Consider the following 22812-nt stretch of genomic DNA (forward strand, 5'->3'; position numbering starts at 1 on the left):
GGCTCACTTCTCAGAACCTTCGAAGATTGGTGCTGCTGGTGGCCCATCCCGGGGGCGTGTGTTGGGCTGCAGGGCTGCGGACAGGTTGGCTCGTGGGTACCAGGCGGTAGTGCAGTGGAGGGGCTGTGGGGACAGAGTGCTGGCTGGCGCCCCAGGGAGCAGCCGCTGCTAGGCTGTGGACTCACCTGTGGCTGCAGCAGGGCGGGGGGTGGTGGCTGGGGAGCGCCGGGATGTGGGCCCCCGGGTCTCGGTGCCTCCTGGCCTCCAAGGACCCCTCCGGCTGGCCGCTGAAGTCCAAGGTGGCCCGGGCCGGCCATGCCTTTGCTGTAGGGGGCACAGGAGAGGTCGTGGAGCTTCGGGCTGGCGCTGGGTGGCGGAGACATCACGGCGCTTCTCTGTGGACAGGGTGGAAAGCCGGCCACAAGGCAGGAGCTGGGATCGGGTGGCAGGGCGAGTGGCGGGCCATAGCAAGGCTTCGTGAGCGGGTTCAGGCCCTGGCTCACTGGTCCACAGGTGAGGGCAGGCTCGTAGTCATCACTGGGCTCCGTTTTTATGACTGGAGCTGCGGGAGGAAGACAGTTAGATAAACAGGGGCTGCAGATGGACGCGAGGGGTGAGCCTGCTGCTTTGATACCCTCAGAGGCCCCTTATGTCTCCCGCCTGGTGCTCCCACCCAATTAAAAAGAAGGCGTGAGTCATCGGCTCCAGAAAGCTGCAGCTGGTTCTGATACTGAGAGCACTATTTTCCTTGGACTCGCCCCCAGCTCTAATGTGCTGTAAAAACCCACTTGCAAACTGCAGGAGAAGCCTTGGACCCAAGGGCCCGTGGATTTGTAGTAATCAAAGCGAAAATGTTCCCTTGGACGCTCTACTGCATTTCTGCTGCTACCGACTCCCTATCTGATAAACGTCTGCACATTTAAGGAGCGCGAACACAGTGCGATGGCAGTGAGCAGGCACAGCAGTCCAGCAGGACAGATAAGCAGCTGTCTGTGGAGGAGGGAAGCCCTCAGCCACCAGACAGGGAAAACACTTTTACATGAGCAAAAATGCCATTCCTCCTTCCTGCTTTGTTTCCACTGGAAACAGCACAACCCCGAGATCCGCTCTGGGCACGTTCGGAAGCTCCTGAAATGCTTTCAGAACGCTCTCCTGTCTGCCCTCGCTAGGGAGTGAGGTGCAGAGAGCCTGACTGGGGGCGGGTGAGGGGATGGGGTCCCTTTTGACTCTCCTCCAGGCATGTCAGGAGGAAGAGGAGCAGGTGCGCCTTGCGGTCTCTATAGGGCCTTAGGCTCCATGTCGACTACGTACCCTTCCTGCCCCCGCCGATGTCCTATGTGTTCTCGCTGGGTCTGCCTCCCACGCCCACTCACACGACACACCTTGGTGGTCAAATTCTGAGAGTGATAACGAGAGCACGTCTAAGTTCACGACAGCAGTGCTGCTGTGAAGGACAGGGTGGGTGATGAGCTGCCCTCAGACCCTCCTGCCCACGTTTCCTCCTCTCTGTGGGTGTGTGCTGTGGACTCCTGGTGGCAGGGCTGCCATGTGGAGGGAACGCCCCTCCTTAAGCCCAGCCTGTGGGCCTTCATGTGGCCGTGGTCTCCCCCTTAGATAAATAAAGACTCTTTCGAAAGCTGCTTTGCTTTAACAAAGGTCTCATGCTGGCAAGGAGGCACATCTGTTCCCTGTTAGGGCCGGGGATGCCTGCAGACAACCCATGTGGGCCCTCCTGAAGCACGCCTGCAGGGCCTGGGCAGCACGGCAGCTGGTGGTGGGGACCCAGGGACCCTCCAACTGATGCAAGAGCACGAAACCTGCTAGAACCTCCAGGTCCTGAGCTTTCAGCCTGCAGGGATTCCCAGCAGAACTGCTTTCTTTACTTCTGTCGTCCCTGTTCCCAATCAGTCCTCCCGCTGCTGACGTGTCCTCCTTGCTCTGAGCAGGGAGGCACCAGGATTCCCAGGCGCCATGGATGGCTGGAAAGTAGGAAGGGAAGCAGCCCTGCCTTTCGCAGACAGAGCCCCTCTCTGTCACCTGCTGAGGCTCAGCTCTGCCGCAACGTCACTGGGGCCTGCACTGGAGGACATATGCCGCCTCATGGCCCAGAGCCCAGGTGTCCCCTTGTTCTTGGACAGGACGAGTCCAGCCCGGCTGGGGCCAGGCACGCCTACGGAGAGTGCACAGGGTGTCCTCACACCAGGTATCCCGTGGGGGGGCAGGTTCCATCAGCCGGGCTGACTCCCCAGAGCCCCATGAACAGTCGGGGAGGTGTGTGTGCCTGGCCTGGCTGCCCTGGTGCCCACGCCACATTGTGGTCCTCACCAAGGAAGGGATTTTTTCTCGAGAGCACCGCTGGCCAGGGCTCTGCCTGAGAGCTCGGGTTCTAGTAGGACTGCATTCTGGGGGAATACCAATGGCCGCAGGCAGGACACCGACACGAGCCAGGGGTCCTCAGGGTGGCATTTGATTTCTGCATGGATCACTTGTCAGGGCAACACCCATGGGCCAGGTTCCCGGCACAGCCACATGAGTTCCTGGAGGCACGTGCCTACCAGGGCAGGGTCTGGAAGAGGCCCACCTTCCTCCTGTGAGGGGTGTGGGGACCCCCATCCGAATGGGTCCTGTCGCAGTGACTGCAGGCTCCAGGGGAGGAGCATGCACTCAGCACAGGGAGCATGGCCAGTCTGAGCCCCCAGCAGAGAGCTTGTGCAGAAGCACTTGTGGCTCATCTGGTGGCCCCTGTGAAGTTAAGGCACTCCCTCTGTGATCTGTACACCTGAGACCAGATTTCCTGCATCCTAGCCTGGGAGCCACCTGCACCAAGCCCACCTCCGGGAGAGGGTCCCGCCAGGCCCAAGTTCTGTGTGTAGCCCCCACATGGCCCCCAACCACAGGCAGCGGCGGGGAAAATGGGCCCAGGAAGCCATGACTGAGATGGTGCCCTCGTGTGTAACAGAAAATGCGCAAAGCCCAGTGTCTGAAGGCAGCCATCATCTTTGATGCTGAAGCTCCGTGAGCAAGACAGCCTCTCCCAGAAGCAGCCCTGCTCTCTGGGGCAGAAAGTCTGGGCCTCCAGGATGCAGCTCCCACCAGAACCATCCACAGATGACAGTGGACAAGGCAGCACCTGGAAGACCCCACCTCTGAGAGGCAGGGCTTCCTGACGGGGCACAGATGCTGCTAACAACGGCCCCGACAAACCAACATTCCCTGGTGGAACAGAAGTCCTTCCCATTTGAAAGATGCTATGCAGAACCTGGTGTCCAGAACGGCAAAGGTTAAATTCTGAATTAGCGTGCTAACACTCAGAGTTCACGATCTTAAAGAAATGTATGTGTCTGGCAGATTAAATTAAAACCCTAGTGGGATTCTCTGCACTGCACTGGGTTTCCAGCACAAGGGCCAACTCGCCTCTTTCGTAAAGGGTCCCCTGAGCTCTGTAAAAACTCTTGCCCTGTCTGCTCTGCCGACTTTAGAGGTGCAGCCGCAAGCACAGCTGCCGGGAAATGCCAGCGGGCGTGATTTACCTGCCACGAGGGGCCAGAGCGAGCGGCCCAGGCCATGCTCAGCGGCCTGGGAGGCTAGCAGAGTGGAGGCGCAAGCGGGGGAGGCCGGCCACTTCAGCGCCTGTCATTTGCAACCGGTTTAAAGCCACCCGGTGATACCGGCGTTAACTCCCACGTCGCCCTGGGGTTTCCTTCTGGGAAAGTCTCGGCAAAACTGTCTTGCGGGACCTCTGTGGGCCTACCCAGCCAATGTCTCGAGGGGAGAGTCACCTTTCCCAGAGTTCCTGCCAAAATGGGGCAGGAGTCACAGCAGACCGGACTCTACCCTCCCAGCCTCGGGGTACTGTGCGGGCAGAATGACCTCTGGGTGACCTGCCCAGCTGGGCCTCCTCAGCCCAGACATCCTCCCTATCTTTGCAACCCCTGTCCCCATCCCCTGCCCCCACGCGGTGGGCCTGATCCTCGCTTCCGAAGTTGTCTGCACAAGGCCACCTCGACAGGCTCCCTTGGGGAGAGAACTTGTGTGCGCTTCACCCAGATGATGCCCACCCTATGTGCCAAGGGGCTCTGCTCAACCAGGGCCAGAGGTGGATGGACCCCAGCGACTCTGAACCAGGCAGGGCAGTTCCAGGATGGGCCCTGACCCAGGCAGAGGGTGTGGACCCGAGAGCAGACCTGGGCCCTGGGATTGCGCCGGGAGAGAGACCCACACAGGAAAGGGGGAGCCGGGGTCCCCCATAATCGGAAGGGTGAGGCCCAGTGGTGCAGCCATAAGCGTCATCTGGGCCAGGCCTCCAACCCTGGGAAGGCAGCTGGAAGATGTTGGGACTAAGTCCTGGAGCATCAGCACCTCGTGAACCCAACCACTTTATTCACCTCACACAACTGGCACACCAAGCAACTCTGTGTCCCCAGAGTGCAGTGTCTTACAGACTAGTACTAGCACCGCATCCAGACACAGACGGAGGAGAAATAAAGAGGCAATGAACACAGAAAAGCAGGCCCACCCGAAGCCGCAGCGAGAAAGCAGATGTCCTTCTGAACAAGGGGCAAATCTCCTGCGCACACAGGTAGACGCGGCCACACCTGGGGCGAGGGGGTGTCCACAGCCCTCAGGTGGGAACAGAGTCGGAGCCCCGCAGGCACCCACTGGGCGAGGCCCTGAGACCCATCTGCGACTGCCAGGCCTGCGTTCCTGAAGTGACCCCTACCTAAGAGACGGAAAGTGGAGAAGTCAGAGCAGTAGCCGCGGGTCCCCTCTTCCCACTCAGAGGCCTGGGGTTGGCGCAGGGCAAAGTGGAGCCCAGGGCACTGCTGTGGATGAACCAATCCCCAAGTGCGGGGCTTGAAGCCCTGCCCCCAGTGTGACTGGAGATGGGCCACGAGGAGAGGACTCGGGCTCAGGGAGGTCGGCGGGGCCCTGACACCAGGAAGCTAAGGGTTTAAGAGGGGGAGGTCCTGGGGGACGCAGTGAGGAAAGGGCGACGGGAGCAGGAGGAGGAGGCTGCCCCCAGCCTGGCGCTGCCAGCACCTGACCTGCCTCCTGCTTCGAGACTTGGGTGTGGTGTCTGGGCACCCACCTTGGGCACCCCTGCAGTGACGTCTGGGGATATCATGAGCGCTGAGCCCACTGGATGGCAGGGCCTCGCTTACAGCCTCAACCGTTCTAGCTCTGGGTACGTCCTATGCAGAAGAGGATCATTCCGACCTTTGTTTGACGTGACACTCAAGCCGCAGACATAAACACCAGCAGCGACAACCTCAGGGCATGTGCTCAACAACGAGACGGGAAGCGTGGTGACCTCAGCCACCTGAACCACTCTGTCCATGGCCAGAGCTGAGAGGGCACAGGTGGGGTGGCTGGCTCAGTGGACGAGGGGCCTCACAGAGCCATAAATTGCGTGATGGGACAGGGATGGCATTTCTTCCATGGGGGAAAAGTTCTGTCTTCCCCATGCAGCGTCAGCCTTCAGGTGTCCAGGTGCCGAGGCTCTGGGCTCCAGGAGGGGACATCCAGCTGTAACAGCACAGGCTCTGCTGAGACCTCAGCTCCGTTGTGACGGCAACACTGGCCCAGCCTGACGACATGGCATGGGCGCATTACGGCAGGGCCCCACTGCAGCCCTAAGGGGAGGGGCTGGCAGCCTTTGTAGAAGTGTCCGGTGGACCAGAGGCAACGTGGCAGAGGGTTCTCAGGTGGTGAAGTGATGGGCCGGCTCCAATGTAGGCACTCATGGGAGTGAGGGGAATGGCCTCCCCATCTGTGGTGCCAGCCGGCTGGTACGGATGCCCTATGCGGGGATGTGACTCTCCCAGCTCAGGCTAGTAGCCGAGCACAGGCAGAACAGATTACGCAGGCCCACGGACGCATCGCTGTGGTTTCACCCAATTCACCCAAACTGCATCTGAAGAGTATACGACTTGCCCTCATGTGCTTTGTGTCCAAGCAGCTGTGCATCCAGGGCTGTGACTTGCTGGGAGGCCACGGAGCCTTGCAGTGTGACCACCAGCTGAGCAAGCCCTGGGCCCAGGGTACCCAGGGGGAGGGGAGTCAAGAGACTGTGCCCAGACTTCTCAGGGGTCCAGCCTCACCCCTGACTCATTGTGCCATTGTTTTGGGGGCTGCCGTGGTTTCTGAGAGGGAGGCCTGGGGTGTGGAAAGGGCACCGCATTCTTGCTCTTTGCCGCCAGCTCAGACCCATGACTCGCTCCCTCTTTCATCTCTGTTCCAACCTTCTCCCTGCAGATCCAAGGTTGGGTCGGGGGATCCCAGGTGGGTGTTGTCGTGTGGCGCCAGGTGGGCCGTTAGAGGGGAGGGCGTTTCCACTGCCCCCCACCCCCCCGGCCCCATGCCTGGGGCTCTCCCACCCCTAAGTCTGGACACCTGACGCAAGATGGGTGAGTGCAGACCAGACACGCCGTGAGGAGCTGGACCATGGAGGCCGGTTGTTCCTTCACCCTCACCTTATTGATCTTGATCTAGTTGTACAAGGTACAGGCAACTGCAAAAAGGGAACGACAACAGGTGGATCTAACAGACGCTCACAGGTATCCTTCTGGGGGGTGCAGGACATACATGGGGGCTGTGGGACCAGGTGAGGCTCGGGCCCGGGGCCCAGGTGTGGACACTGGCTCATCTGAATCCTCCCCTGCTCCTCCCCAGCTCCTGCCACAGCACGGAGGTGAGAAAACTCATCCGCGTGTGGCCTGCGTGGGTGGAAAGACACGGGACGGCACAGACGACAATGTTCTCGGAAGCCATGGCTTCAGCAGGCTCTGAGCGAGGATGTGTGGAGGTGCCTCATGCTGAGCACACACGCATACACACTCACCACACACACGGGCACATTCACCATACATGTGAACCCTTGAGCATACGTGCACACACTTCTGTGCACACATGCAGCACGCTCGCACGGGCACGTGCACAGCACACACACGCACATACTCGTGGGCGCAAAGGCACACTTCTCAAGAATAGAGGTGCTGCTCCCTGTAGTTAAGGCCATAGCACTGCTGCTGCCCCACGTGGGGGGCTGGGAAGTGGGGCTCCCCCGTTTTCAAAAAGCAGAATGGAAGGGGTGTCCTGGACACACAGGAGGGTCTGCACAGGACCTGCCTCCACGTTACTCTCAGCCACTCTGCGTTGTTGTGGTTTGTCTGGGGTCAGTGGCTGACTTCGTAGGGCCTTGTCTTTCATCCACGAGATGGGGGGCATGGGCACGTGGGCATCCAGGCAGGCCTGGCTCAGGGGAGCCAGGCAGTGTGTGGGCCAAGGGCTGCGGGCAGGTGCAGAGTGAGGAGCTTCCTAGTGGCCATCAAGCATGGATGTTGACAGAGGGAAGATAATGACACTGGAATTAAATTGCAACTCAAAGAACTTGGGACTAAGCAAGCCAGTTGCTCAATGGAAGAGGTAAACCTGCTTTGGAGATGAGGCTGCTGGGCTGACATGGGCTCTGTACACTGACGCCAGCCACCTGGCTAAGCTAAGCTGGATCCAGCATGTGGGCGGACACATGTCCCCAGGGCTTCCTTGGCCAATCCCGGCCAGGCTCCAGGACCCTCACAGCCGACAGCTACAGGTGGGCAGGGGCCCAGGTGCCAACAAAGGCTCTGCTGGGAATAGTTCACCGCATCTCAGGAGCAGAGACAGACCCGTTGGCCACACCTTGTTTCCTCACTTTAAGAACACACTGGCTTTGCTACATGAATCTGGAGTCAGAAGTGGGTATGTGCCCTCCCACCCCTGCCTTGCTTGTCCACAGGGCACTGGGCAGCATTAGGAACATGAGCCTGGGGACACAGCTGGAGTGACGGCCATCCTCCTCCAAACCCGGGAGCCGCTCCCACAGCTCAGGCTGCCAGCTGTCTAACCGCAGCTGCTGTGCTGGAAGTCTTGGAATGCAACTGTTCAGGCGGCGTCCCTGTTGTGACAGCTCGTCATTGCCACTGGAGAGATGGGACGTTCTTCCTTCAGATTGCGTTAGCAGGTTAAACCAAGAGAGTGACAAGCGAGAACCACAGGAAAACTTTCCTGGGCTGCACATGGCTGTTTGCAGCTCTGCTGGAATCGCCCCAAATGTCTTGATGGTTTGCCCCTTGGTGGCTGGTGGGGGGTGGGGGGGGGTGGGGCAAGGAACTTCCAGTCTGCCGTGCTGCTCACTCAGGGGTCCTACATGCAACCGGAAACTCCCCCCTCAAACACGGGCCCCTGAGTGGGAAAGGAACTGATTTGTCCCAGGCCCCGTGCAGACCAGCAGCCACGACTTTGGCCACGAGAGCCCAGAAGCTCCTGTGCAGGACTTTCTTCTAGGCTGAACAATCAACATTTAACTTGAAACATTGGAGGCAGGTGACAATGGAGCTGAGACAAGATGTGGGAAGGCGACCAAGGAGGGGCCCTTCCCACCCGCCCTGAAGCCACACCACCTGCTCAGACCAGCGAAGATGAAGAACCAAAGCTGAAGAGGCGGTAAAGACGGCGAGAAAAAACACCAAACCTAAAACTGGAAACTCAAGTTCCGGTTTTTCATTCACTCATTTATTTTTTAAGCTACATGAGGACAGCTCCCATGGAGGAACGGGGTCAGGACCACTGGGGCCCCATCTCAGGAGCTCAGAGTCCAATGGGCGCGGCCACCTGGGAGGGCGGTGTGGACGCCTCAGCCTGGGGGCTGCGCAAACTTCTCCTGGTGGGAGAGCTGGGCCACTACACCGGACTGCACGGAGACGGGCGACAGGGTATGCGGTGGAGCTGGGAGAGGAGTCGGGGGTCATCCAGAGCACAGGGGGCGAGCAGACCCTTGGGGGACGGTTGTGGGGAGGGGGACAGCGGCCCTTGGAGAGTCCCACCCACGACCTCGGTGATGTGTCTGGGGGCTCTGGTCCCCCCACCTGAAAGGTGGGCATGGCTCCAGCACCGGTCCTTCTCCCCCTGACGCTGGGGGTCAGTGTGAGTGTGAGGAAAGATTGGAGCAGGAACTGTAGAAAACCAGGTTAGAGCCACTTTCTAAACTGCGTCAGGAAGCGTGTTTTTCTCTATAAGCCCCGGGTCTTTAAAACATTCAATTTTCAGTCCACCGTGCTTGCATTTTAATTAGGACATGATCATTACATGTTCAAATAAAGCCTGATTATTTCCTTTTGTATGGTACACAGCCCTTTCTGAAGAAAGGGGAGAGTTCTCGAGGTGCATGGTACAGATCACGCAAGTCGAGGAGGAGCCTCGGAGCAGGAGGGGGAGGACTCCTGCCAACGGGCTGCGGCCATGGGCCCGGCTGCAGTTCTGTCCATGTACGCGCTCACGCCATGGTGACTTTACAACAAAACCACATTATTCAAAACCTAGAGTTATGATTAGAGTACACCCGAAAAACAGTTAATTCTAACTGTCTGATACCTTTGTGGGTTTTCTGGGGCTTTCTATCACCTAGTCTGCTGTTAACAGAGAAAACTGAAGCCTTTGAAAATAACTTGATTTTACAAAGGTAAGAACCTGGCTGCTCTTGCAATTAGTTCTTAGTGTAGGACTTGCCTCAGAGATTATGTGAATCTCTTCAGTTTTACAACAAAAGCTACAGGGTAACCAGACTGTGGGCGCAGCTGCGCTCACACACAACACAACTAACTCAGGACGTGGCCCTGTCCCGACACGTCCCCTGCCTGCCCAGAGGAGGTGATGGGGACCCACAGGCACCAGATCTGAGCACACCTACCAGTTCCCGGTGAAGCAACAAACACTGGCGTTTTCCTTAAGAAACACCTACAAAGCTGAAGGGCAAAGAGGCCTTTCTGAGGACAAGAAGCCCCTCTTAGCGTAAGCGGACCGTCTCTATGTGGTGCTTTTTGTCCCACAAAGGGGTTTGGGAGCGAAAGCCTGCCAGTCAAGAGGAGACATAATTACTCAATGAAGAGCATCTTGCCGGGCGTGAGCTTGAGTACAGAAATCGTTCACGTTAGTTAATGACACATCAGCCACCAGCCTTCAGGCTTAACAGCAAGGGTTTATTTCTAAAGGCACCTGCAAAATAATTATAAGTATTTGTTTCTCCACTTAAAACACCTGCAGAGTCCAAGTTCACACCAAGGCCACCTCAGCTGCTGGGCCCAGAGGGCTGCACGTTCCCTCCCTGGCCACTGCACAGCTGCAGACAGCCAGCAAATGGTCAGGGTCATCCCCAAGTGCAGTCCCCACCCCAACAGGGATAAAGAAAAATACACCGAAGCTTCCCTTTGGGGAAAGGAACAGATGATCTTGCCAACAGGACGGTAACAGCTGAAGCGCAGAGCACGACCGCATTGCTTTACAGCGACAGCGTCTTTTAAGAAAAGCACCCCACGGGTCCGTTCGCGGCGCTTAAGGTTAGAAAGAGAGCGTTACCGTTGGCAGGCAGGTAGGTGAAATGCTGGTACTGGCTCCTCTTTCTCTTCCCGTTGCACACGTAGAAGTTGACCTGGACGGGGCTGGTGATTCTCTGGTTGCGGAAAGGCGGGATCTCGACCACCAAGGAATTCTAGTGCGGAAGTGGCAGACAGAAGGGAGACTGTGAGAGTCACACGCAGAGCCCCCTGCATGAGCATGGGGCCCTCCAGCAGTGGGGGACGCTCAGCAGGCACGCCTCGCCTGACCAGCAGCTGGCGGGGAGGAAGGCCTCTGACTCCGCACATCCAGAGCCGGGGGGAGCTGGGTGCTGCATGCAGGGAGGAGGTGGAGCCTCTCCAAAGATGCCCCCAACCCAGTCTGGGAGAGAGGCCAGTGATGAGTGGATGGGCTCCCAGGCAGGGGTCTCCACAAGACCCCATACCTTCTCCCCCAAACCAGATCACGACCTTTAGGAGGCTGACAAACTCCACAGTCACCGACCTGCAGGCCACTGGAAACAAAGACTCGGGGGAAGTGCTTGCTGGGGACAGGGGCTGTGTCACAGCCCCTCCAACTGAAGAGGACAGGGGAGCCGGGCCCAGTGGACTTGGGAGGAGTAGACTTTCAGGCCCCGGTCAAACAGCACAGGTCATGGAAGTTGCTGCCACCCTTTCTTTTTTTTTTTTTTTTTAATCTTTTTAAGGTCACACCTGTGGCACGTGGAGGGTCCCAGGCTAGGGGTCGAATCAGAGCTGTAGCCGCCGGCCTATGCCACAGCTCATGGCAACACTGGATCCTTAACCCACTTAGTGAGGCCAGGGATCAAACCTGCGTCCTCATGGATGCTAGCCAGATTCGTTTCCGCTGAGCCGCAATGGGAACTTCACCCTTCTATGTTTTAAATTAAAAGTCAGCAACAATTTCACAGAACTGTGCCCTTTCATGTACAGATATAAGAACAAGTTGCCGTAGGAGAAGGAGACAGGCTGAGATGCCTGGTGAGGGCCCAGGACAGCCCGGGGCCGGTCCTCATGGCCTAGCTCTGAAGTCAGAAGCAGAGAGGTGGGCTTTATGGGGGGGCAGGGGGCAGATTTCACATCTAAAGGTTTTCATCAATGTTTTCTGTCAGATGATTTCAGTGAACAACTAGGGAAAATGTGTAAGGAAATCCATGGCATCACTTTTCCTGTTAATTAGCTTGTTACCTAGTTTAACAGTAAAATCGACCAAACTCTGTTCATAATAAAGTCCTAAGAATGTTAGAGCAGGAAACCAAGGGGAAATTCAGCAAAGGGAAAAGCCTTCTGCTGGCACTGGGAGGGCAGGGCCAGGGCAGCAGACCTGGCTGCGGCCCCCAGCTCCACCGTTGTTTAATAACTCCTCTTAGAAAAAGCCACGGCACACAGTTCATCTGCCTGAGCAAAGTCACCCCAAGGAGATGACGCCAACAGGGCACAGATGGGTGACCTGAGGGTGAGAGTGTGCCCAGCCAGACCCCCCTGGTGCTGCATCTCTGCGGAGTCTGCACCCCAGCAACGTGGCCGTGTTCAGGAGCCGGGCTTGGGGTCATACGGTCTGGGTTTCTACCCTGCTTGACACTCTGCATCTGGGTTTCACCATTTGCACAGGGAAGAGGAAGACACTGCCGCAGGACTTGTTTCCTGAGGCTTCAACTACATGGAGAGAGACAGCCGGGTAATGCTGGTGCTGGCACACAGCAGGTGCTCAACAAAGTCGGGACACGTGAGTCCACAGTGAAAGGAGCCTAATCTCAGAAGAAAGTAGGAGAAGAGACAGAAAGGAGCAGGTCCTGCTTAGCTGAGACCAAGAATGGAGGTGGGACGCAGCACGGGCAATAGGAGCAGCAGCACGGAGGGAGCTGCGAGGTGCCCAGCGGGGTGGGCAGCGTGCCCAGCAGGGAGGCGCATCGGGCAGGGTTGTGTTTTGATGGGGGCACAGATGGATATGCTTCAATTCTCTAAACAAATTATGAAATTATGTGACAAAGTACTAGCCCGTGAGGGCACAAGTACTTAAATACACAGGGAGGGTGGTGGCAGGAAAGTGCAGTGACTGGCAAATCTGTCACTTTAGGAAAAGAGCAAGGATTACAAGTGGCCCTCAATACACCCACGTGACTTGCTCGAAGAAAATCCATTGTCTAAACTGCTCATAAAGTATATAAACATACGCACAATCCCAGCTCGTTTTAAAAACATACACAACATAATGTATGCATATGTGTGTTTGTGCATATGTAGATATGCACATGCACCCACAACAGAAAAAGAATGGGAGGAAATATGCCCAAACGTTAGTGGTGGTAACATCTAAGTGGTGAAATTACACTACTGGTTTTCTTTTTTATAATTTGTTTTACCTTCCAAATTTTCACAATGCATGTGGCATTCCTTTATCATTACAAAAGTATATACAAAAGTAAGCTTCACTTAAGAGATAAGAAAGACGTAATTGTAAACTTAAAGTACATCATTCATCACATTATGTTTCTTTTTGAATGTGCAACTATTAACCATTAAGCTTTCTTTAAAACGTACACTATTCAGAGTTAAAATGAAAACTCAATGACAGAAAATCTGAACATGCAAACCCGGCACAATTATTTCGATGCCTAAAGATGAAGTTTCTGCAGGCTTCTCCTTCCTGCCTAGGAAGAAGAGGTGGGCGGCTGCTCAGGGCTGGGGGGGGAGCAGAGGCCCCACATTTTGGGGTGACCAGTACAGAAGGGGCAGTGGAGGATGGGCGGTGGTGGTGGCCGGTGTCTGTCATGCAAACCCAAGGGCTGGCTCTCTGGTTAACGGCCTGCTGGGCCAGCAGTCCCCGCATGGAAGCAGAGCTGCTGGACCCTGGAGGAGACCCGAACATGAGGTTAGAGGCCTGGACATGCCTGGAGGGCAGGGATTTCTTCCTCCGACACACTTGGAAAGGCTTCCAGCTAATGGATCAGCTCTTGGAAAAGGACACCTAGGTCACAGGTAAAAGATGCTCCTTTCTGAGGAGCCACCTGTGCAGAGGGTGGGCCGGCCCAGGCCCCTTCCCAACACCTATCCCTCCAGCCCAGGCAGAGATCACCTGGATGGTTCCAGCAAGGCCCACGGCCCAGGGTTCCCTATTCACACAAGTGGCCTGAGAAAGAACTAAGTGCGTGAACATCCCAGGAGAGGAGCCATCAGCGGTCATGGCATGCACTACAAAGCCTGGAAGAGCTGTGAATTCCTTCAAAACCTCACTTGCGAGCTGTGGCGCACAATGTTACTGAGCTCCTACTGCCTTCCTGAGGCTACGGAGGACCGCACGCACGGTGGCGTTGATCCAGCCTGTCAAGAATCTCCTTCAACGCCATCAGTCTCAATACCCCAGTCACAAGACAGAGACTGTCAGAGTGGATGAAAAGCAAGACGGAACCCACTTAAAAGACAAAGACGTGGGCAGAACGCATGGGGCGGACAAAAGTGCGCTGTGTTAATAATTGGGAGAAAGCGGGAGCCGCTATACCCTCTCAGACAAGCACTACCTCCTGAAAACTGCTGTCTCTTGGGCAGCGCTATGTGTGAGCAAGCAGGCCCGGGAGGCTGAGTATAAGGATGGGCATGAGCAGGCCCTGAGCTGCCAAAGCGGGGCGCGTGCAGCCCTGCGGGTGCCCCGGCTACCGGGAAATGGAATAAGCGGGTCCTGGCCAGTGGTGAGGACGTGCCTGGACAGGGTACTGCGCTCCAATGCTCAGAGCAGCAGGCTGCGTGGGGCCCTGGTGACACTGACAGCCGGGGACAGCAGGCCCCGGGCAGACGAGGGCAGCCTGTGGTTCCAAGAGCAACTTTTTTCAGCAAGTGTTTCGTGGCCATTTCTGCTCCTCACTCTCCTACTCTGGTGTTTGTATTAGTGGTTCATTTTCACAAACGAGAGCCTCATGCCTCAGGCCAGGACCCCTTCAAGTGGAGAGCCCCACCACAACCCCCACAGCCACATGTCCACCCTCTGCCCCGCGGCCACACGTCCGGCCCTCACTCACCGGCTTGCACAGGTCTCCGTCGGTTTTCGCCTCCATTTCCCAGATGTGGTGGCCGTCTGCAAGAAAGGGGTTCGAGAAGTCCGTTACTCTGTCCTGACTGGTGCCACACCAAGACTGAGTCTGGACACAGGCAGACAGGCCTCAGGACAGGATCCCTCTGCAGAGAGGGCCCAGACCTGCCCAGTAGCCCTGCCATCAACTGGCACAAGTGGGATGCCTGCTGTGCTTGACTGGCTGGAGAGCAGATGCCAGACCCCTGGGGGAGAAGCTCAAAGCCCAGCCAGGAGCCAGATACCTGGCAGGGCACGTGGCAGTGAGCACCCCAACTCTTAGCCCCAGAAGGGTGTCCCCACACGCAAGTCTCCAAGGGGTCGCAGCTGAGGAGGAACACAAACAGCCCCAGGAAGAAGGGGCCATCTTGGGACGTGGACCCAGGTTTGAGGGCAGCCTGCAGTGCATACACTGAGAGGCTGGGCCGTACCCATGTGTGTTGGAGACGAGTTATTCTAACGGGGAGGACCTGGGAGCCCTGGGTCCTGCCCCTGCTTGGGGAACTGCTGGGTGAATGGAAAAGCCCCCTCTGTGACCACTCCTCGCCACGTCAGGTACAGAAATGCACAACACAAGGTATTTTTAAACTTCCCCCGTGGCCGTCTGCATGTTTGAAAAAATGAAAAGGCTGTAGTGCCTGTGAAAGAAAGGGTTTATTGTCCCCAGCCAGGCCCTCGTGGGAGGCAAGGCCTGGAACCCCCTCACTGCTCTCACTGGGAGTGATGGGAGCTGGGTTCTTGGTGTAGAGAAGCCCCTCTGGCAGACGCGCTGATTGCGGACTGGACTTGAAGTTATTCTGAATTAATAGATGTCAGTTCCCTACAAAGGCCTCCTTCCTCTGCATCTCTGTAAAGTAGGCTCCCCACACAAACCATCACAGCTAGATGTGCTTAGCTTTTGCTTATTCTCTGTTTTCAGAGAAGAAACGTCTGTATGTTACAAACCCTAAGTTATAAATAAGTTAGACAAAATCTCCTTTTTCTCCCTCACAGCACTGGCCGCCAGGGGCAAGGGTGGAGCAGAGAGGAAATGTGAGTCACAGGGAGGGGGAATGTGCCAGGACCACACCAGCCTCTGGGGCCGGCGAGGGCCCCGCACACGTTCTCCACCAGATAGACCCACTCAGTGATGCAACCCAGCCCAGGGCATCTCTCCTTCAGGAAAACAACAGGAAGCGCAAAGGACACCCCCTGCCCTCCAAGGCAGTGAGAGTTCTGCAAAGCAGCGAACTTTCCGAGCCCTGGGAACTCAGGACTTGTGTGCACGAAGCACCCTGACTCAAGCTGCAGGTGGGTCCTGGTGCCCGTGCAACATGCACGCCATTGGACGCCGGCACCTGTGCCGCATGGCTGGGACCTGCCTGGGACTCACTGCCAGGCCACACCTGTCCCCACTTGTCGGAGGAAATCAAATTTACTCCTCCTGCAACCACGTCTCCCACGTCCTTGGTAAGATTTAAAAACAACAGATTTTCTTACGACAGAGCCATCACTGTCCCTCTCACCCCAAACAGCCTTAGTGTTAAAACCTAAACTGTTGGTGCAAAACCCAGAAGCTGTCTTGTCTCTGCCTGTTGATGGAGGAAACAGGCCTTCCTGTCAGAAGGGAAGGGGTGCGCAAGTGCTGGAGGGAAGACAGGCCCACGAGGGACCAGGGTCCCCTGGCATCACCCAGTTTCCACTGCACCGCCCTCTGCCCTCCAGGAGAGGCCAGAGACCAGACCGGCCCCCTGGCAACAGAAGCCAAGGGAAAGGCAGGCATGAAGTGGGTAGTGGGGCGTATGGGCCAAGGGCATACACCTCAGGAATGGGTCTTTGCCTCTGGGTCTGTGGGACACCAGCCCCTGTTGTAGCATCTCCTGGGGGCTGGACAGTCATGCGGCCCCACTGTGTGCAGCACATACATCTATGAGTGCCCGGGCTCAGCTTCTTGCACAGGCTCACAGCCCACTGCAATGCCGAGATGCAAATAAACACAGAGCAAAGGGCCCTGGCCCTGATGGTGGTGGTGGGGGCGGGGGGGTGGGGGGGAGTCCTGACTCGTTTCCAGAGGTCTTTGTTCTGTGGTTGATTCACTGCCAGGGGCAGGCCTTGGGGGGTCTCAAATCAGGTGCAGTCTCTTGAAGGCTAGTGTCCACTTAGGAACGCACAGGTGGCCCCGTTCAGTGCAGCTGGGATACCCATGGAGGGCAGCTGATACCACCGCCCCGTCATCCAAAGGGGTCCCAGCTTCACAGCACCAGCAGTGCCTGCTGACTGCCGACTCCTGGCCTCAGACGGAGGCCATTTGGCCCGGGCGTCTTCATCCTCATCGCTGTGCGCAATTCAGCCTCTAGCAGGAGAGGAAGCCGTGGGCCCTGAATGGGCCCTTGTGTTCCAGCCTTATCAGGCGCTCGCCGGGCTTCTCAGAAGGAAATTGTGCACAAGCCCAGAAGTAAAAATATTCCAAATCATCAGGGAATTCCCTGCCGTGTGAGTCATCGGAAAGGCTTCCCCACCACACCCACCAGGAGGCTTCCACAGCCGGGCCTGCGGGTGGGGCTGGGCCCAGCGGGGTCCCCGCCGAGGGAGGCCCAGGGTCCTCCCGAGACTCACTGGTTTCCAGCCCTCGCAGGGCAGGGGTGGAGGCGCCAGAGCCTGCAGGCCGTCTTCCCAGGAAAAGAAAGCAACTACACCGCACCAGCTGCACTGGTCCAACAGCAGCCCTGCCAAGGGCCAGAACTGAACCAACCAGGGCCTCCTACAGGAAAGACCCTACGTTAAGGGGCCAGATGCCCGTTCTCTGGGTCCCAGGTCACTCAGGTGCTTGGCCACAGTGCTTAGCCACAGGTGTGGGTCTGCACCCCCTTCCCAGATGCCTATGAGCCTACAGGCTAGACATCAAGACCCAGCACAGCTGGCATGGACACAGGTACCACAATGGCATGGGGCTGCCTGGGAAGACGCATGTGCGGTGGGCAGGTAGCGCTGGCTGAGGCGCAGTGTGGAGGCCGGGTCGCAGCCTGTCAGGGGATTGGGCCTGGGAGGCACCTCTCGGTTGCCTCCTCCATCCTCATGACCCACACCCCACACTCTGGCCCTCAGGGCCCCCGGGACCAGCAGAAGTGGCTCAGAGCAGAGGGTGCACCCACCATGGCCCCTCAGGGTCAAGGCACAGCCTCCAAGGCCCTGCACCCCTGCACGGTGCCCAGAGGAGGTACAGGCGTGTGCTCACAGCAGCCACACGCAGAAGCCACTGCACCATCATGTGTGACTGGCCAGGGCATGGGGACCAGCTTGCAGTAGAGGGACAAGCCAGCACAGCCCACAGACGGGCAAAGATGGGGATCCCACTGGGGCGGCGGCACAGGCAAGTTGGGGTCTGGCTGTACTGGGTTTGGGGCTGAGATCTTGTGTTGGGTTTGGGGCTGGGGTCTGGCCAAGTTGGGTTTGGGGCCTTAGTAAGGGGTTTGAAGAGGTTTGACAGGGAAGTGGTTTAGTCCTGTGGTGGCTGGTCACCCTGACCTTGCTGTACCTTCATGTTTACACCGTGGGGCTCTATTCCTGAGTCTGGGCGGGCGGGGGGCCTGAGCCCGGAGTGCGGTGGGGGCTCCCTTCCAGTCTGGGCCTGGAGAAGGCCTGGCACCCATGAAGGACACCCATCACCTTGACCAGGAGGCCTTAGGGGGCAGGGGTCTGCATACAGGGAGACCACCGCCCAACCCCAGCTGACTCCTCAGCTCAGGCAGTAACCACGGTGTCCAGCCACACGTAATTGCCAGCAAACAAAGTGCTGTTTGGTGAAGCCCCAGTTCTGGTGAGGTTTATCGTGCAGCAAATGAAGCCAAAGCAGGAGTCACAATTTCTAAGAACTGCACAGAACGGAGAGGGACGGCAAAATGGAGCATCAAGAACTTGGTAATGTTTATGGCAACAAAAGCTCTGAAACCTCCTTCTCTCCTGTCTCCAGAAAAGTGAGATCGTCTCCACATGGGTGCTTTCTCTGTGTTTTCACGTATATGTCGGGCTGTTTCAAACACTCACACGCGTGTGAAAGTGTGTCCGTCAGACACAGATCTGAAGAGACCCCGGCTCATTAGCAGGAGACAGGGCAGGGGCAGCATTTCACTTCCTGCATGTGGCCTCTGCCATGGCGTCCTGCTGCTGACCAGAGACCCTGTCGGTGTGAGCATGTCCTGGTCTCCATGCAAAGACGTGCACTGTCAGAAATGTCATGTGACAGGGAAGCCACAAGTCGACCTTGAAGGAAGGGCTGGCTCAACATTGGGGCCTCTTGCTGGAGACAGCAAAAGACCTGAGAAAAACCACAGGGCAGTTCCAGAAAGTTCCTTCACTTATGAGGGGATGTCCAACTCGCCAAGCACTGGAGGGCAACGCTCCCAGCTGCTGCCGTCCAGCTCCTCCTGCAACGGCCGGACAGCCTTTCTGCCGAGGGCCAGGGCCACATCCAGTGGCTCTGGAAATGAGAATCTCACCAGCCCCATTGCCACCAAGAGCAGGCAGCCGCCTTGGAACCAAGAGGACAATGCTGCTTTTCATCTAAACTGATTTCAGTGGCTTCTCCAAAAATCAACCAGGGGAAGCCAATTGACAGAACACTCATCAAGAAGCATTGGTGGTATGAGCGCGGCCAAGAATCAACGCGAAGAAAGAAAAAAAATGTATGGAATCCACTCCCTCCTCTGGGAAACGCACGGCCAGCACGTATGTGTGCACAAGTGTGCTAACAGCCTTGTTTAAAAGCAAACGTGAAGTCACTGGGACGCACAGCTGTAATGTTTGCGTCCCACTTGTCACAAGGCACTGCTTGTTACCTAGACGTGGGAGCACCACACAGGGCAAGACTCGGAGTGGCTGCAGGAGGGAATGGGCTGACGACAGGCCCTGCCGAGACAGCGCATGACAGTGGCACTCAGCCTGCAGTGAGGATGAGAGTCAGACATCCGTGAACCAGCTCCCACCTGCAGGCAGGTGGCTGACCTCCCTGTGAAGACCCCTTGGCCAGGCAGTGGGAAGCCACCCGACGAAGGAGCCCTGTGGGTGCCCACAAGCTGAGCATCCAGTCCTGGCACCAGAGGACAGGGACCCCTCCCCTTCAGACCAGGCACAGGCATGGAGTGGCTGGGGGCCTGGGGGCATGGCCACTGACAGGTCATGGCACCAAGGTCAAGATCAAGATCAAGGCTACTGGTTGAGGAAACAGCACAGGATGACCCAGACATCTGCTTGGTGAGACAGGGAGGGGAACCGGCTGTTCTGTCACAGACGTCTCAGTGGTCCTCAGTGAGGAGGCTCAGAGCAGGGCCGGCCGCCCTCCACTGGTGTGGACACACATTTAAAGCACAAAAGGTTAAATCATTTTAAAATTCACCTCCTCCACAGAGGAGCGTTCCCTCAACACCCACTTGGTCCCGTTTTCTCCACCATCTAAAGCATAGTTTCCAATCACGTGCATGATTGTATAGGCAGGACAAGTTAAATGTCAAAGACTTTTAAACCCATTTTGATTGAAATACTTGTTTCCGCAAACTATACAAAATCAAGATCCCATTATGGAGGCTGAGTGCCTCCAGTTTTCGGTGATCAGCATGCATTCTGTGCTGCCCTTCTCGAGGGGGCTTCTGGCTGGGAAAAGGGCAGGTGACAAACAGGCCTCCAGACCAGCCCCTGCAGGCACCCCACCCCCACCCCCGCCTCCTGGGTGGGTAGCAACATCCTATCCAGGAGAGATGGCACCCCGCAGGCCTCGGGCCACACCCCAGCCAGCTCCCCGCAAGGAACCAGCTCCAAAAACAAACCCCAGAGCCTGACAGAGAAGAAGGGCCACACACTCCGCCTTGTCACCCATGTGGCACAGCGAGGCATCCACTGGCAGGAGGGAGCCACCCCACCCCTGCATCTATCCTGCAGCACAACACAAAGGTTCGGCGGGTGTCCCGGTTCCTCAGAGACCAGAGAACAGGGACCCTTCTGCTTCAGACCAGGCACATGTGCAGAGTGGCTGGGGGCCTGGGGGCATGGCCACCGACAGAATAAGAGGGTCTGCCTGGGCGCCGATGAGGATGAGGGCTGAAGCGGGCTGGGGTGTGGAAAGGGAGTCCCTGCGGCTACTGTGGCCACTCTGCACCTGGACGCCTGCCTCTAATAGTCTGTGGTTCTGAGACACGAGAATCGCGACCACCCGGGGAGGCCGGGCAGCAGGATCCCAAGACGGACACTCACGGCAGATGGAGCTTGGCCACCCACACCCGCAGCCTCTCGCAGCCCTGGTGCACTGTGGGTGGCCCCGAGGACTAAGCACAGCACCCATGGCCTGCACCCATATCCCACCAGGGTCCAAACAGCAAACTTGATGTAGGTTTTTTTTTAAAAAATAATACCTGGTGCTTTCTCCACGAAAACGACCTTGGAGTCCTGCAGGAAGTTGTGGCCAGTCAGGACCATCCTCTTCCCGCCCAGGACTGGGCAACTGGCTGCGCTCTGCTTCTCCACGAGGGGCAGCTCCTGGGCTGAGCGCTGGGCTGTAGGGACAGGAACATGAGCGTGAGACCCCCAGCCCCTCAGCTGCTCAACCGCCTGGGCGGCTGGTGCATCAGAAACCTGCACTTTCTAAAAGCTCCTGGGTGAGCATGTGGCCCATTTCTCGCACACAGGACAGAAGTGCACATGCCACCCGTGCCTTAACAATGTCATTCCAGGTTAGAGCAACACGTGAAGGCAAGTCACGCTTCTGACTCATCCACGTAGAAAAAGCTAGTCTCTCAGTGACCCTGCACGTGTGAGCCTCTGTGTGGGTGAACATGCTCTGTGGGGGTGAACATCTGTGCAAAGGGCCTGGGGAAGCTACAGGGAGTCCTGCTGGTGACCGGGCACCTGGCACATCCTGTGTGAAGCCAGAGCCCACGGAGTTTGGGGGGGGGAGGGCAATTAGGACACCCTGGGGGCTGGGCCAGGGTCTCTGGAGGCTGGCATGAAGGGACAAGAGAATTGGGACTCGTGGCCCATCTGCAGCTGGATCTGGCTCGGGAGCTGGGGGTGGGGACACAGGCAGAGGACACGGATGAAGGAGGCAGCAGAAATCTGCATGGTGGATGATGAGGTCGGCTTTCCTGCAGGCTGGCTGTGTTCCAGGGATCCTCACAGGTCACCCCATGACCAGGGGACACAGAGTGAGGGTCCCCCCATCTCGCAGGTAGAAAGGTGGAGCTGCCTACTCAGCCCCCATGGCCTGGGGATGGGCGTCTAGAGCCTAGACGTGAGGGTCCAGAGCAGGAAGGAGGGACCAGTGAGGCAGAGAAGGGCTGTGGGGAGGAAAGGCTGAAACCAAGGTCTGAAGGACGTGTGGGTCAGAGGCAAAGGAGCCAAAGCAGGACGTGCCACCCAGAGAGGTGGGCGGGGGAGTTTTCAGAGATGCCCATGCCTGAGGTGGGGCCTCTAAGATGAGAGAAGGACAAGGGGCGGCTGGAAGAGCCCTAGATGGACAGTGACCAGTGGACAGCCCGCTGACTCAGGTGCCCAAGACAGGTAAGGAGGGCCACAGGGAAGCAAGGGCTGCTGCAGGGGGCTTGGGGTCCACCTGCAGCTGCACCAGTCGCCTAATCCACTCACAAATAAGCAAAGTCGTGGCAAGAGGGAGCTGCCCCCAGGCCTTGGCCAGTCGAGCGCCTGGGGGAGACTAGCGGTCAGGCCCGAGGCAGAAGCATCAAATCACCAGACCCGTCCATGCGCAAAGAGAGCAGTGAAAACCGGGCCTCCAGAGACAGGAGCCAAGTTAGGTGCAGCCTTATAAACTTAGGCCCGTTCCACCCAAAGGACCTTAATGCCAACATGCCATTTTCTCAAGTGTCCTGAAACATGAGGGGATTAACTCAAATGGATCAATGCAAGTACGTAGGTGTTCAGGACAAACTTTCTTTCCTTTTTATTCCCTCCTGCAGGTGCCAGGAGTCAGAAGCAGACCCTGCACCAATGCACAGAGCTGGGGGCTTGTCCTGGTGAAGACGGGTATTTCTGCGAAGTATGTGTTTAGTGGGACAGGCACAGTTCACAAGGCTGCACACAGGAAAAGCAAAGGTGTGACTAGAAAAGGAAACGCCAAGGGTTGCCTGGGAGACTGGTGGGAGAGGGTGGTACTCACAGCACTCGATGGGGTTGGAGGCCACCTGCAGCGACAGTGTCCGGCCGTTGGGCTGCGGGATGTGGACGCGGAAGACCAGCCTCACTCTGGTGTTCTTCCGCCCAATGTCCGTCTCCCCTTTGCGAAGCTCAATGTCAGAGTTTCGGAGCTTCAGGATCCCAGCACAGTCAATGCTGCCGAAAATAAGCATAATGCTTTTCCTTGGTCCCCACGGCCAAACC

The 22812-nt window shown here is 57.4% G+C and overlaps 1 protein-coding gene across 1 annotated transcript in view; it reads right to left on the bottom strand.

Moving 5' to 3' along the window:
- Window positions 1–214: 214 nt before the first annotated feature.
- The window catches only part of NFATC1 (nuclear factor of activated T cells 1), a gene marked incomplete at both ends in the record, with an annotated part of 62829 nt that continues 40231 nt past the window's right edge, over window positions 215–22812 (bottom strand). Inside the window, 5 exon segments of the mRNA NM_214161.1 lie at window positions 215–562; window positions 10393–10525; window positions 14405–14460; window positions 20835–20975; window positions 22592–22764. Coding sequence (NP_999326.1) covers window positions 215–562; window positions 10393–10525; window positions 14405–14460; window positions 20835–20975; window positions 22592–22764 — 851 coding nt within the window.

This window comes from Sus scrofa, chromosome 1 (assembly GCF_054392235.1).
Source record: "Sus scrofa isolate SSC_HxYL_T2T_F1_AM1 chromosome 1, Sscrofa_HxYL_maternal_Yorkshire_Landrace_v2.0, whole genome shotgun sequence".
In the NCBI taxonomy this organism is placed as follows: domain Eukaryota; kingdom Metazoa; phylum Chordata; class Mammalia; order Artiodactyla; family Suidae; genus Sus; species Sus scrofa.